This window comes from Pyrus communis, chromosome 6, assembly GCF_041283825.1.
Source record: "Pyrus communis isolate YQ-2024b chromosome 6, ASM4128382v1, whole genome shotgun sequence".
NCBI lineage: Eukaryota > Viridiplantae > Streptophyta > Magnoliopsida > Rosales > Rosaceae > Pyrus > Pyrus communis.
The window spans coordinates 4,834,496-4,849,891 of record NC_142570.1 but is presented as its reverse complement, the minus strand read 5'-3'; the positions used below and the strand labels follow the sequence as shown (position 1 = coordinate 4,849,891).

The following is a 15,396-nucleotide window of genomic DNA, read 5'->3' as shown; positions in this document are numbered from 1 at the left end:
GATGTTTGCAAAACATTCCCTTCATTCATTCACATATCCACCAAGATTATGCATGATGCGTGCTTTAATCTTGGCTAAACAACCTGTGGTTAATTCAAATGATGATCAAGCATTAAAATCAACACACTAAGTCACAATTAAAACGGAGAATGAAACAAGAAATAGATAGATTAAATGAGAATTCTGAATTAACTACATGGCAATCTTGCAAGGCTACATCGAATCCCTAGAGAGAGATTAGTTACACTTCATGTTTACAAAAGGTTTGACATAAAAATATATAACATGAGTGAACATAGGATTAAGAAGAAAGAACCCTTGAAGCAAAACTGATGTCGAAATCCCTTAAGAGTTGCCTTCAGTGTTGGTGCTCCAAGTGTGTTGTAAATGAAGGTGGAGCGGCTAAGGTTGAATGGTTTCTGCGAATGGGAGAGTGTATGGAATGGAATGAAGCCAAGAAGAGATTGTGTAGAAATGGAAGGGGATTTGCGGCAAAGGGGAAGATTGGATGTGTTTGTGGTGTCTTGTGTATGAAAATGAGATGAGATTTTTGTGTATGAATGCATGGGTTTTTATAGGGGGAATGGGAGAATATGTGGGTGATTGTTTAAGAGTGAATGTGGTTGTTATGATTGAGAGTGCATGTGGATGAAATGATGAAGTAGGAAGGTGGAAATGCATGTGTTGAATTGGTGGTGCAATGATGAAAGAGTAAGTGCATGTGTGTGTGAATGGTGGTGCAATGATGAAAGAATAAGTGCATGTGTGTGTGAATGGTGGTAGCTAGGGTGAATTATGATGAATGCATGTGGAATAAAGATAGAGAAGGTGGTGTAATGATGAAGGATTAAGTGCATGTGTGTGTGAATGGTGTTTCTTGATGGTTTTGGGGTTGTGATGCATGTGAATGCATGTGGCTAAGGGTTGTTGATTGGGCTAGAGGTTTTGCATGGCTCAAAGGATTGTTTGATTGGGCTAGGCCCTTTGTTTTATGTCCAAAGTGCATACAAGGCTTTCAAATTCGTCCAACACTTTGGCTCCAAGCATATGCTATCCATTCCAAGCCCAATTTTGCTCCAAAATGCATCTTTTTGCTTCCTTAGCCATATGAACCTAAAAACACACGAAAATGGCTTAAACTACTAAAACAATTATGAATTAACAACATAGATGCACGAAAACAAGCTAAGTAAGTCGCCTAAATATGCTCCTATCAGTAGTCGGGCCCTCAGCTCTTCTCGTATGATGGTAGAGCTTATTGTTGCTTTAGATGCCGTCAAATATGCGAATAAGTCCTCCACTGCTTCCGGTTTGGATATTAGGGAGGTGATGTCGGGTACTTCTTCAGGTCCTTGCTAGCAGGTGGTCTACTGGAAGTCATTTTTTGAAGGCTCGAGTCGTTGCATCCGACTAACCTTACCTTTTTTGCTTTAAACCTCTTCACATAGTCGCAAAGCGACTCCTCTGGGTTTTTCTTGACGTTGAACAAATGGTCGAACTTCTTTTTGATCGAGCGATAGGATGAATATTCTTTGGTGAAAACCAAAGAAAGTTCATCGAAACTTTGGATGGATTATGGCAGCATGGTGTAGAACCAATTTTACGCCTCACCTTGTAGAGTGGTGGCAAATATCTTGCACATAAGATCGTCGTTGTTTCGATAAAGGATCATTGCGCTTCGGTAGTGGTTTAAGTGTCTCTTCGGGTCTCCATCCCCTTTGAAATATGTGAAATGTGGCATGCTAAACTCGCATAGAGGCTCTGCCTGCTCGATCTTGTCCGTGAAGGGTGACCTACTTATGTTGGCTATGTTCCGTCATAGTGCCTCGTCAGTGACCTCGTTGTGTTGGAAATTACGCAATCGTTTTGTTAAGAGTCTCTCTACTTCTTCCTGAATTTGCCTTTGTTGGGGGTAACAGAGTTCTCGGTTGCCCTAAGCCGTGACTTGTTGGTCTAGGCTGCTCTTCCATATGTTTGGCTCGTATATGCTGCGAATATGGTGCTTGTGGTGCATTCTTAGCAGATGAGCGAGTTCTTTGCAGGCTGCCGTTGAACTTGAGCCGGCTTCTCTTTGTACGTCATGCTGCCTACTCCGATGTGAGGTGGAAGATGCTCCAACACTTTGCCTGGAAGGTTGCTCATGTTGACTATCAGAGTGTGACCCCAATCGTGAGTGTACATTACCCGAACATTCGGTTCATGGCTGGTCGAGTAGCTGCTTACTGGGATGTTATTGGAGAGGTTCTTTGTCTGCCCTTGTTCTAGTTCAGGACACCTCGTCTGGGGCACATTGTATCTTGGTGTGCTGCAAGAGCTAGTTCACCAAGGTCATCTGCTGTGTGAAGGCGTTCGTTAACTCTATGACTTATCGAGACACGTGTTCTCCATTTGGGTTGGAATAATTTGGAAGGAATGAGTCTTATTGAGCAGTGGAAGTGTGGTAGACTTCGGGCGCGAGATTTGAGTTGGAAAATGTCAAATCCACAAAAAAATATGGTGAAAATGCTCTCGGATCGATCGTCGGTCTGGCTACTTGGAAGGCTATAAGCAGACTGGGCCACGGGAACAGGTTGGGCTATGGGAACAGGTTGGGCTACGGGAGCAAGCTAGGCTGCGAAAGCAAGCTAGGCCAAGGGAATGGGCTGTTTAGCAGGAGCAGGCTGGGCCACGAGAGTGGGTTGCTCGGCGGGAGCAGGTTGGGTGATGTGAAATATAATAACACTCAAATTAAACCCTCTTATTGACAATTGTAGTGAAGATGTAAGTAGGGATCGTTCTAGGCCGGGGATTAGGAGGGATTGCTAATCTTCTTAAAACTGACTTTAAAACACAAAACTAAGATTGAAAACACTTAACTAAACTTATATGACTCAAAATAGCACAAAACAGTCAAATAGACTCAAAATAGACTCTAGGACTTACTTTGGACGAAAATTGAATTGGTTTTGACTCAAAGCACTTAAAAACACAAATTAGGACAGATTCTAACTAGTTTGACACAACAAAGTAAAGGGGATTGGGTTTTGGACGAATTTAAAGTAAAGACAAATAACTTAAAGACTTAAACCAAATTTGGCACAAAATTGGGTGAATGGATGGGTGATAAGCTAGCTAAAGGGTCTTTTTCCACACATGACATACTTGCATATAAATTGATTTCCAGTTGCTTTTTCAATAAACCATGAACCTCAACACCCCAGATTAACCGTGACATCACTAATTAACCCTCAGATTTTCCTTAAGTCATTGAATTGGATGGACAACGCATCGGCAACCAAATTATTCTTCCCAAGTTCTCTACATGAACTGCATAATAAAAACACAAGCAAAAATCATTAAGCTTCGTGAAAATCATAAGCATTGACAAGGCATTCGTAACTATGACATCATGATACTCATGCTAGGAATATAACTTAACATGATTGTGATAAGCAACCTTTACTACTTGTGAATATAAGTTTGTAACGATTATGTGAAACTCCCTCATATTCTAGCATCAAAGTCATGTATGCAAACTAAGTAGGCCTCCTTAATCAACATACAAGAATAAGTTCTTAATCAAACGGTTAAGTAAATTGCATTCACAATTTATGAAATCACAACTGGAATTAATCAATTCATATCGCAAATATAATCATGGTTTCAAAATCTCCTCTAGCTAAAACAAGTTTAGCCTCTCATGTTCACAGCAAAACCAAGAGAATTTAAATTAAACATTGAAAACAAAAGATAGATTACACCTAAAAAACGTTCCAACAATCCAACTTGAATGGAAAAACGTCCAAGGTTGCTTCTCCTCTCCTTCTTCCTTGCTAGGCTACGACACAAGGGTGTAATGGTGTGAAATTGGGTTGTGGTGCGTTATGGTGAAGGATTCATGAATGGTAGGGAAGTATGATGGAGGATAGAGTGCGGAATTGTGTATGAAGGGTGATGAAGGCTGCGGATGGGGGTGTGTAAAGATGAATGATGGCTGAATTGTGTATATGAATGAATGGATGTGTGTATGAGTGCGGCAAAGTGTATATATTTTAGGGCAAGGATCATGACTTTAATTAATTGTTTTAGGAAAGAATTGGAACCCAAATCCACAAGGAAAAGGAGAATTAAAATCAGAATCCCAAGGGAAAAAGGATAGGAAACTTGCGATAAGGACTAGGAAATAGGAAAAGTGTTTCCCTTGCACGGCAAGGAAGGGAGAAAGGACAATGAGGTGTGGCATACCTCTTTGGCTGAGATTAAGGCTTCTAGAACTTATATTTAGGTGTCCTAAATTGATTAGGAACCCCTTTGATAGCTGGAACATAAGTAGGAAAAGATTAGGATTGACTAAGTCAAAACAAGGAAGTTTGACTCATGTTTCCTTCTTTGTGGTTGATTCCTTTTCTTCCAAGTCTTGAATTAATTTCTTCCATCTCTTTAGCAGATTCCTAGCCTCCTTTGGTCTTCAATTTCGTCCATCCACCTTGCTCCAAGCATGTGCTAACCATTCCAAGCCCAAAACTGCTCCAAATTGTATTTTCTTGCCACTTTAACCAATTGGATCTACAAACACACGAAAATAACTTAAAATACTAAAATAACTAAGAACTAACAACATAAATGTAAGAAAACAAGCTAACTAAGTCACCTAAATATGCTCCTATCACTGGGCCACGGGAGTGGGCTGCTCAGTGTATGGCGCATGTGGGTGCGAGGCTAGGGCTCAGCTTGGCAACGCGTTGGGCTCGCGTTGGGCTTGGAGTGACATGCTTGGGCCGTGGGCCTTAGATGGCACGACTTGGGCTTGCTTAGATGGCATGGCTCGGTCTGTGGTACTGACACCATGGACCTCGCTGCAGGTGGCCACCATGGTAGCCACCGCAGGGGTTCCCATGGTGAAAACTCGTGGTGGTGGTGCCACTCCACTTATTATCACATTTAGCCTCGTGGATCGCCGCGGTCCCATCTCTTGAATATTGGAATTTTCACTTGTTAAATTTTCTAAATTTCTAGCCATTATACTTCTCTTTTACGTTTTATCAAAGAATTTTTGCAAATAAAAAAAATTCTAATAATAAAAACGTACGAAAAATCTACAAATGGACAAGAAAATAGAAAAACCTTGGATGCGAGAGTCTTCTACGAGTGTGGGACTCAACTCTCAATGAAAGCACCAATTTGTGGATGCAAATTTCTTCCTCCTTGATCTTGGACAAAATTGCACCTACAAAACAAATCACACCTAAGGTCAAGGCCAAAAGCCTTACGCGCCCATGATGAATTTTGGGGGGGGGGGACGGGGGGGGGGGGGGGCGGAGGGGACGGCTTTGGACGAATAACCTCCGATGCCAAAGTTAGAATTTTGAGGGAAAAGTGTTTGGAGAATTTTGTAGTATTTTTGCAAGAGAATTGGAAGTGAACTTTGAGGAGAATGATGGGGTTTAAATAGGAGAGTGGCCAAGCTCCTTGGATGAGAAAGGACCGGCCATCTAGCTCCCTTTGTGGGCTAGGTTCTTGATTTGTGTTAAATTGGGAGTTATGGAATAATTACCTAATCAATTAGCTAATTAATATAATAATTACCTAATTGATTAGCTAATCAATATAATAAAAAAGGGAAGGTTCGGGAGTTTACCTTGTGGAGAAGATTGGATGAGCATGGATGAAATAAGTTTTGAATTGTTACCTAGTTTGGGCACTTTTGACTTGGCTGAGTGATGATTGCCCGCTGCTCGCGCGTAGGAATTCTGGTATGCCTCAAGGATATTTTTATCCTCTTTTATCTAAAAATCCACGTATCATGTTGTGATTATTTTTTACTCCACAGATATGATAATTGATTATTTGATCCCAATCCATTAAGATCAAGTGGAAAAGTCCTAATAGAATTGCTAGAACCGGAATTTAGTGGCTGATGTGATGGGTAGGAGAAGAAAAACAAGTTTGGTCACACCGAAATCAAACTTATTTCAAGCTGGCCTAAAGGCGAAGGAGGACGTATCTTAGGCCTCCCTTGAAACTATGCCTCTTTTTTTTATTCATATCCTTTTTCATCTTATTGTCAATAAAAGAGATTGAAAAACCAAAATTTAGGGGTGGGTTCAAAAAATCGAAAACCGAAAAAAACCGACAACCGAACCGGACCGAGGCCGAAAAAAACCGAACCGAAATTATCAAACCGAACCGAACCGAATCTGACCAGTTCGGTTTCGGTTTTTGAGGCTCGGAAACCGAACCGAACCGAACCGATATATATATATATATATAATTTTTTTGAATATTTATAAATAGTTTAGTCATACAATCATAACAAAACAGAACCTGTTGCCAAGTTGGTTTCAATGAAACTTTACAAGATGGAGGCATGGGTTCGAACCCTCGTGCCTCCAGGATTTGTGAGGTTATTTTTAATTTTTTAATCTTTTTAACAAAACCCTTAAGCCTTAACAAATAACAACCCTGTAACTAAAGCCGCCGGTGTAAGACTTCACAGGAAAGTGCTGAGGAAATTGAGACATATGCACGATATAAATACCCATCAATGACTAAAACTCAGGGAAACTTCAGGCTTCGTGCGGTTGAAGGTGAATTTACTGATTCTCAGATTATTGTAATGCTGGGAGAGAATGGAACAGGGAAGACAACATTCATCCGTATGCTGGTATTCTTTATTTTTCATCTTCTTTTTCTTCAGTCATAGTTACTTTGCAGCTTCAGATGTTGAGTTAGCATATTGCCCAATTTTCAGGCTGGTCTATTGAAACCTGATTCTGTAGAAGATTCTGATGTGGAGATACCTGAATTCAATGTTTCTTACAAGCCCCAGAAAATCAGTCCAAAGTTTCCATCCACTGTCAGAGCCTTGTTACATTCAAAAATTCGTGATTCATATACTCATCCCCAATTCATGTCAGATGTGATGAAGCCTCTTCTTATTGAACAATTAATGGATCAAGAAGTTCTGAATCTCTCTGGTGGAGAGTTGCAGAGGGTTGCATTTTGCCTATGCCTCGGGAAGGTAAATTATTGTTATTCTTGACATAAATCATTGAATTAGTAAAAGTAATGTTGTTCTGCTGGGTTGCTTCAATCACGTTGATGCGGTAAGCTTTTTTATATGTCTTGGTTATGAATTTGAGAAGCCTGAATAATCTCCGTAAGCATTGATTGTTTTCATAGATTCTTGTTTTTCAACAGATGGTTTGGGAGTTTAGTTGAAATACTTGGTGAAAGGTCACAAGGTTCAACTGGCTATATATTTCTTTTCATTTCCTGCTTCTGAAAATTAGAAGTTGTGTTTACTTTTTCCTTATTATCAGTCTTGCGAGTATAGAGTAAAAAAAAAAAAAAAAAAAAAACCGAATCGGGCCGAAACCGAACCGAATACAAACCGAACCGAACACAAACCGATAGAAAACCGAACCGAACAGTAATTTCGGTTCGGTTTTCGGTTTTCGCAAAAAACCGAACCGAACGGAACAGAACCCACCCCTACCAAAATTTGCTCATATTGTTGCATTCAAAACAAATTTGCATGGAAACTCATTTAATAATTGCCAATGATAATAATAAAAGATAAACATAAAAATTTGAATTATCTTTGTTACATTACAAGAGAGTATTTTTAAACAATTATATAATATAGTAGATGGCGCTTTACCGCAGTTGCAGAAAATAACTATCAATTCCACTTCTAACAACTAACTATTTAACTCAATAACGCTATCAGTTTGTAAAACTACATAATGTGAACTTCTTTTTTATAGTTGGTTATTTTAGAATTAACATTCCAAAATTCTAATTGTGCATTGCTCATAAGAGCATTTTTCTTTTTAAGTATAAAAAGTTTAAGCGTAGAATTAGGTTTTTGAAGTGTTGATAACACTTTCCAGAAATAAATTATTGTCAATATATATCTCAATGAGAAATGGTAAGTGACTCTCTTTAAGTTAAAAGTGAGACTCTCCATAGATTCTTTGTAATCTCATGTTTTTTTACCTAATATTTTATAATGTTAGCACGAGAATTGATTGTTTTAAAAGTGGAACTCTCCATAATGTTTGTAATCTCAATTGTTAGGTGACAAAGAGTCCATGAAGAGTCCCCTTAGCATTCCTCATATCTCAATATTGAATATAATACTTGCATGTATGGTTATTATTTAAATATATTTCTCTCCGCTTATAAGTGAGAGATCTTAGATTGTATTATCATTAAAGGTAAATTTAAATCATATTATTACTAATCCATTGTGAAGTTCAACTCATTATACATTCATTTAATAAAGATAGTATCATTTATTCAAAAAAATAAATAAATATAATAAAATAACTATCTAACTCTCGAGGATGATTGTATTAATACATGTTAATAAAGAAAAAAACCCCATATCCAAAACTTTCACTTATTTCTGTCCTTGAAACGCAGTGTTTCATACCAGTGGTGGACTGTGACTGGCAACAAACGAATCGCAGCAGAAGATACCACAAATCCGAAAACTTTATCCAATTTTCTCATCGGTTCCTAACTCAGTTTCGTAGAGCTCTTTGGCAATGGAAGCTCTGGGATTTCCTTCTCTCAATACTCACAGAATTTCGTGCTCCAGTTCTCAGAAACGAAGAGCCACCAAACCACCATGTCAAAGAACACATTTTTCAAGTATTTCACCTCCATCTTCCCTAAAACTCACACCCTCTCACAGAAGTTACAATTTTGTATGTAAATTCTCCACCTTTTTCATGTTCTAACTATTGGGTTTATGGTAATTTTCATGTTTTGAGTATATTTTCTAATGTGGGTTGTTCTTGTCCTTGATGTTAACTTACCATTTTGTATGTGAATTCTGCACCTTTTTCATGTTTTAATATTTGGGTTTGTTTTAATTTTCTTGTTTTTGATTGTTTTGTAATGTGGGTTATTCTTGTTCTCTTTTTTGATTCAGCGGAGGAGTGCCACTCGGATGCAAGCTGACAGTGAAGATTACGAGTTGAAGCAAATGAGGGATATGGCTGCAGCCAAAAAGAGATGGGAAGCTCTGGTATGTTTCTCGATTCCTTCGGAATTCGAAGACCAAAAAACAAAATGAGTTTTTGTGTAAATCTGTTTAAGTGTGCTACTTAATGGGCAATTAAGAAGAGAAGTAACATTCTTTTAGTTCAACCATTTTGTTTGTAGAGGTTTTATGATTTGTTCCGCATATGCTAAGTTTGAACTTACTGGGATTTGTTATTGTTTGTTCGAGCAATAGTCTACACGAAAGTAACCTAAACTACGATAGAGGGATTTGAACTTGGGATTTGTTAATTTTATTGATTCATTAGGATATGTTAAACTGTGGTTCATTTGGAGTTTTAACCGGTTAGGACAGGTTAGGGAAGGAAAGGTTAAAGCTTTAACACCAAGGGAAGCCGGCTATGCAATTCAGCTATCTAACAAAACCCTTCTTGATGTTCGTCCCTCTACAGAACACAAAAAGGTACACAGCTTAATGTTTTTTTTCCCCTTCTCTGTAGTATTCTTTGTTATGATTCTTGAATTAATCTCTTATTTCCCCTTGTTTTATAGGCATGGGTTAAAGGATCAACCTGGATTCCGATATTTGACGTTGGTAATGAATTCGACGCTGGAACTCTTTCCAGAAAGTTCATGAATTTCACAATGGGTATCATACAACTCTTGCTATCCTGTCTTTCTTAACTTATGCATTGCTAATGTGCTTTTTATTTTTGTTCTTGGATACAATTTAACAAATTAATAGGTTTTCAATCAATAGTCAAAGCATAGTAGGATATTTGTAATATGTTGTAGGGAAACTACTTAAATGACGTTTGAACTGTAACCTCTTATTGCTTTGAACCTGGTGGTGGTTAAACTCCTAAATGACATAATATTTTGTGTAGGGGGTTGGTGGAGTGGCGTTCCTATGTTGTCGTATAACACGTATGTCAGAAAAACCATATTATTCTTGTGATTTGCTTTGTTCATGTGATAAATTTCATATTGATTGCTTGTTTTTTCACCAGCCAGTTCGTGGACAAAGTTAGTGAGAAGTTTCCAGAAGATACAGATCTTATTGTTGCATGTCAGAAGGGATTGAGGTACTTTGTATGTTACAAAGATTGTAGTTTCAGTTATAACTGGTTTATAATGAGACATTTGGCAGTTATAACTTGTTTATAATGAGACATTTGGAAGTTCTTGTATGACGTAATTCTATTTTGGTTTTCATATAATTCATAGGATTGAGGTTGTAATTGCAATTATTATGTAGTTATATCATGCTATATTTAGCGTGCGTAGCAAATCCATACATGGGTCTCCTCGCTTTCATAATTGGCTAACAGTAGACTCGAAGACTGGAAGACTTTTAGAAAACTATAATGAAGATGTTTTCCCAAAATTATGAAGATTATACCAATCATTTGCTATCTTCTCCTCACAAAGTGATAACATAAATTAGGAGGAGACTGTCAAAGGGTTAAAAGGGAGAAATCGTAGTTCACCCGTTGATTTCTTTTGCGAAGTTCTAGACATCGGACCCATGTTTTTGGTCCAGGTTGAATTTTTTGCCTCCAGCTCGAATGGAGAAGAGTAGTTTGTAACTTTTAGTTCTACCGCATACTATGATCTAAATACATGAAGGAAAAGAAGGCAATGAGAATCACTTGCATTGGAATGAATCAATCACAAATTTCATCACCGTCACCTTTCATGGCAGATCTCTGGCCGCTTGTGAGCAGTTGTACAACGCAGGCTACAAAAACCTTTTCTGGGTTCAAGGAGGTTTAGAGGCTGCTGAAGAAGAGGTAGTTGTGGTTTTTAGTGTTTGGATATTCTTTTTTTACTTAGCATTTCTACATAAATTTTCTTTCTCGGTGCTTTTGGTGCGAATCTTATGTGGGAGCAGGATCTTGTCAGAGAAGGACCTCAGCCATTGAAGTTTGCTGGAATTGGTGGGGTTTCAGAATTCCTCGGGTAACTATCTGGTCTTGCTCACTTTTTGCTATAATTGGTATCTACGTTCTAGTGATGAACACTAACTTTTGTTTCTGATGCATATTAAAATACAATTTTAAGACAGTTCTTATACAAATTTATCAGTAAGTGCATTTATTTCTCAATCCCCAATCCACAGTTGGACGGATCAGCAAAGAGCTGCAGCTGCCAAAGAAGGTTGGAGTTACCGATTAGTGTTCTCTGCCCGGCTGGTACTTATTCTCTTCAACATGTTTGCTAAAGTGGCCTGGTTTTTAGTCACCTCACTTTCAAGCGTCTAATCTCAATTTGAACGATGTTTTGGCACAGGTCGGAGTCATTGTCCTTGCCGATGCCTTGTTTTTTGGTGCTCAGCAATTCGGACATTATCTTCAGGATATAAGGTCGCACTGAGGTTAAACACTTGTGCTTGAAGTACGTGATTGAATATCAAGGTACAACATTTTGCAGTACTGGTTCACCAGAGAATAGATTTGCCAAGGACAACAATTTTGGAAGCCAGAGTGCCTCAAAAAGAAGATTGCGTGTGTGCTCTCTATGAGAAGTAGATCAATGACTGAGCCAGCAAATTTTTTCAGACAGTTACGCCTTGTAAAACACGTTCTAGTATAACTGGGTAAGATTCAAATGAGTATAACTTCTTCAATACTCAATGAAATTGGGTGAAACAAAAAGGAAAGTTGTAGTACTCAGCGAGACGAAGAGATTGATACCTTGCACGCCGGCCAACTCGCCGTGGTTTTGCCGGAAATTTCCTCGAAAAGGGCGGTGCTCGCCGGAAAACTGGGAAATGTATCCGAGGTGGTTTCTTCGTGATTTGACGTCCAAAACACAACGACGGGGTTAGAAAAGAGCTATAGGTGTGGGCATGGGTGTGTGTGTGTGTGTTCTTGTCCGAGAAAAGAGCACCGAGAGGGGGGAAATGAGAGAGCATGGGTAGAGAAGAGAGAGTGAGGGAGAAGAGAGACTTTTCAGAAAAAAAAAAATAAAAGAAAAGGGAAAGGGAAAGGAACCGGGGAACAAAACAGGGGGTGGGCCCCTTGGGCTCACCAATTAAGGCTCAAAAACAATTTTAAAAAAAAGAAAGTATCTCCCAAACTTAGTAAAAATACAAAAATACTCATTTTCTTCCGTAAATCCCGGGACGAGTTGTTACACACTTCTTGAAAAGATTGAAAACAAGTCTGAACTTCATTGGAGCTGACTTCTGAGTTTCAATTGTCGATGTGTGGATCTTCACATGTGCACTACTAAATGGGATTACACGTGAGGGGGCGTGTTAGTAGTCCCACATCGGTGGGGAAGTCAACAAAGGTGGCTTAAAAATGATTACCCTACTCTAACTAATACCGAAGCCTTTTGTGGTAAAACCCTATATATGATAGATTGGGCAGGTGGTAAAGTTCGGAACAGTATCGATGCCGTTAGAGTGGAGCCCATTGAACCCGCTGATCCAAAAATCCAACAGCTAGTAGTCGTCAATCGGCAAGGAAGCCACCTCAATTACTTTGTACCATTGTCCACCTTGTTTTACTAACAGAAATATGCCAGACAAAGTAGTATTCAACATTCATCGAAAGAACTATTATTGAGCTCCACAGAAAGAAACTCGAGGATCATTATCCTTATGGAATAGTAATACGGAAACAAAGTAGTATTCAACATTCATCGATAGTGCTAGATTTGAACGATTCAACGTTCATCGATATATAGCCACATCAGAATAAATATAGTTGGTTCTGTCTGTAAAATTCAACATCATGACAAATTAATAGAGCAATATGGCAATGCTCTTATGGTCTATTAATTGTCCACAAGAGACGACGTCAGGGTTCGGAATAATGGATTTTCGTCCCACCCTACGTGCAGTCAATTTGTATCAACAAGGGAGGGAAGGGAGCTTTCCCTCTCCAACATTAACTGTAAGTGGTTTCTTAAATTCTTTCAGTTACATGCCACTTAGTACTACGGTCTAGTGGTATTCATCTCCACTTGTAAGTAAAATATCTTAAGTTCGATTCTTGCCACAGACGAATTTGAATTACATTATTATGGCTTGCTCAGTGTGAAGCTTAGTCTACTCTCCACCCCTTTAGTATAGATAATATCGTTTGTTAAAAAAAAAAAAACATATATTCACACACATAATACTTTTTATTTTTATTTTTTTTGGTGAAAGCACACACAATACTTTCATGGCAGATCTCTGGCCGCTTGTGAGCAGTTGTACAACGCAGGCTACAAAAACCTTTTCTGGGTTCAAGGAGGTTTAGAGGCTGCTGAAGAAGAGGTAGTTGTGGTTTTTAGTGTTTGGATATTCTTTTTTTACCTAGCATTTCTACATAGATTTTCTTTTTCGGTGCTTTTGGTGCGAATCTTATGTGGGAGCAGGATCTTGTCAGAGAAGGACCTCAGCCATTGAAGTTTGCTGGAATTGGTGGGGTTTCAGAATTCCTCGGGTAACTATCTGGTCTTGCTCACTTTTTGCTATAATTGGTATCTACGTTCTAGTGATGAGCACTAACTTTTGATTCTGATGCATATTAAAATACAATTTTAAGACAGTTCTTATACAAATTTATCAGTAAGTGCATTTATTTCTCAATCCCCAATCCACAGTTGGACAGATCAGCAAAGAGCTGCAGCTGCCAAAGAAGGTTGGAGTTACCAATTAGTGTTCTCTGCCCGGCTGGTACTTATTCTCTTCAACATGTTTGCTAAAGTGGTCTGGTTTTTAGTCACCTCACTTTCAAGCGTCTAATCTCAATTTGAACGATGTTTTGGCACAGGTCGGAGTCATTGTCCTTGCCGATGCCTTGTTTTTTGGTGCTCAGCAATTCGGACATTATCTTCAGGATATAAGGTCGCACTGAGGTTAAACACTTGTGCTTGAAGTACGTGATTGAATATCAAGGTACAACATTTTGCAGTACTGGTTCACCAGAGAATAGATTTGCCAAGGACAACAATTTTGGAAGCCAGAGTGCCTCAAAAAGAAGATTGCGTGTGTGCTTTCTATGAGAAGTAGATCAGTGACTGAGCCAGCAAATTTTTTCGGACAGTTACGCCTTGTAAAACACGTTCTAGTCTAGTACAGTAGTACTAGTTTTTTCTCTTCTTTTTCTCTCATTATTTATTTGTCCTGTGAATTCTGCTGTTAATAATTTTCTTTTATCCATCATTATATATTGCGCAGAACTTGAACAACTTCTTACGCATGCCGTGGCAAGCAGGGAATCATCTTGTTCTTCCTTGCGTTGCCTAAACCCGAAAATTCAGTGCCTCGGAGTTTCTGGTACGGCCCCCCAGTTGTCGTAATCAATTTCAATTGACTGAGACTTGCTTTTGGTGGCATCTAATGAAGAAAGTTGGATTCTACCGTAAAACCAATTAGCAATATGAGGAATAGCCTAACCTCTTATAAACTCATGCAAGTTCATCATTCCATCAAATGTGGGACTCACTCTCAACACACTCCCTCACATGTGGAAAATTTTTGAGCCTAACACGTAAACAACACAACGGATTTATGTGGAGAGCGTGTGGTCATTTGGCTTCACACATTGGTGTGAGAAGTCAACAAGGGTGGCTTTAAATATGGTTACCCTACTCTAACTAAAACTGAGGCCTTTTGTGGTAAAATCTCACACCTGACGAATTGGGCAGGTAGTAAAGTTGGGGACAATATTGGTGTTGTTAGAGTGGGCCCCCTGGGCTTATCGATCTAAAATAAATTTCGACATGGTATCAGAGTCCACGATTATGGGCTTGTGCAAACCAAAGGCTTGTCACCAGAAAGTGTGGGCTTGGAAATAAGTTTGGACTCTTAACATAGAGTCAGCATCTGAGTTCTTAAGAGTCACTTCTTGAAAAGGTTGAAAACAAGGCTGAACTTCATTAGAGCTGACTTCTGAGTTTCAATTGTCGATGTGTGGATCTTCACATGTAAACCACTAAATGGGATTACACGTGAGGGGGCGTCTTAGCAGTCCCACATCGGTGGGGGAAGTCAACAAAGGTGGCTTAAAAATGATTACCCTACTCTAACTAATACCGAGGCCTTTTGTGGTAAAATCCTATATATGATAGATTGGGCAGGTGGTAAAGTTAAGAACAATATCGACGCCGTTAAAGTGGAGCCCATCGAACCCGCTGATCCAAAAATCCAATAGCTAATAGTCGTCAATCGGCAAGGAAGCCACCTCAATTACTTTGTACCATTGTCCACCTTGTTTTACTAACAGAAATATGCCAGACAAAGTAGTATTCAACATTCATCGAAAGAACTATTATTGAGCTCCACAGAAAGAAACTCGAGGATCATTATCCTTATGGAATGGTAATATAGAAACAAAGTAGTATTCAACATTCATCGATAGTGCCAGATTTGAACGATTCAACGTTCATCGATATATAGCC

The 15,396-nt window shown here is 38.9% G+C and overlaps 1 protein-coding gene and 1 long non-coding RNA gene across 3 annotated transcripts; both read left to right on the top strand.

Annotated features, from left to right (window-relative positions):
• The first annotated feature begins 8,369 nt into the window (after positions 1-8,369).
• Positions 8,370-11,651, top strand: LOC137710511 (Rhodanese/Cell cycle control phosphatase superfamily protein). Of its 2 annotated transcripts, none has more exons than XM_068449553.2 (10): positions 8,370-8,696; positions 8,924-9,019; positions 9,350-9,457; positions 9,547-9,643; positions 9,882-9,921; positions 10,005-10,079; positions 10,700-10,787; positions 10,900-10,956; positions 11,117-11,189; positions 11,287-11,651. In XM_068449553.2, exons 1-10 carry the CDS (start codon positions 8,535-8,537, stop codon positions 11,388-11,390), a joined length of 900 nt encoding a protein of 299 aa, XP_068305654.1. In that variant the 5' UTR covers positions 8,370-8,534; the 3' UTR covers positions 11,391-11,651. The 2 variants fall into 2 exon arrangements, with proteins under 2 accessions (XP_068305654.1, XP_068305655.1); XM_068449554.2 differs by having other exon boundaries at positions 10,889-10,956.
• A 1,472-nt stretch (positions 11,652-13,123) lies between these two features.
• On the top strand, positions 13,124-14,158 carry LOC137710512 (uncharacterized). Its single transcript, XR_011064980.2, has 4 exons — positions 13,124-13,267; positions 13,369-13,436; positions 13,597-13,669; positions 13,767-14,158. It is a non-coding gene; the product is annotated as an uncharacterized LOC137710512 (long non-coding RNA).
• The last annotated feature ends 1,238 nt before the right edge of the window (positions 14,159-15,396 follow it).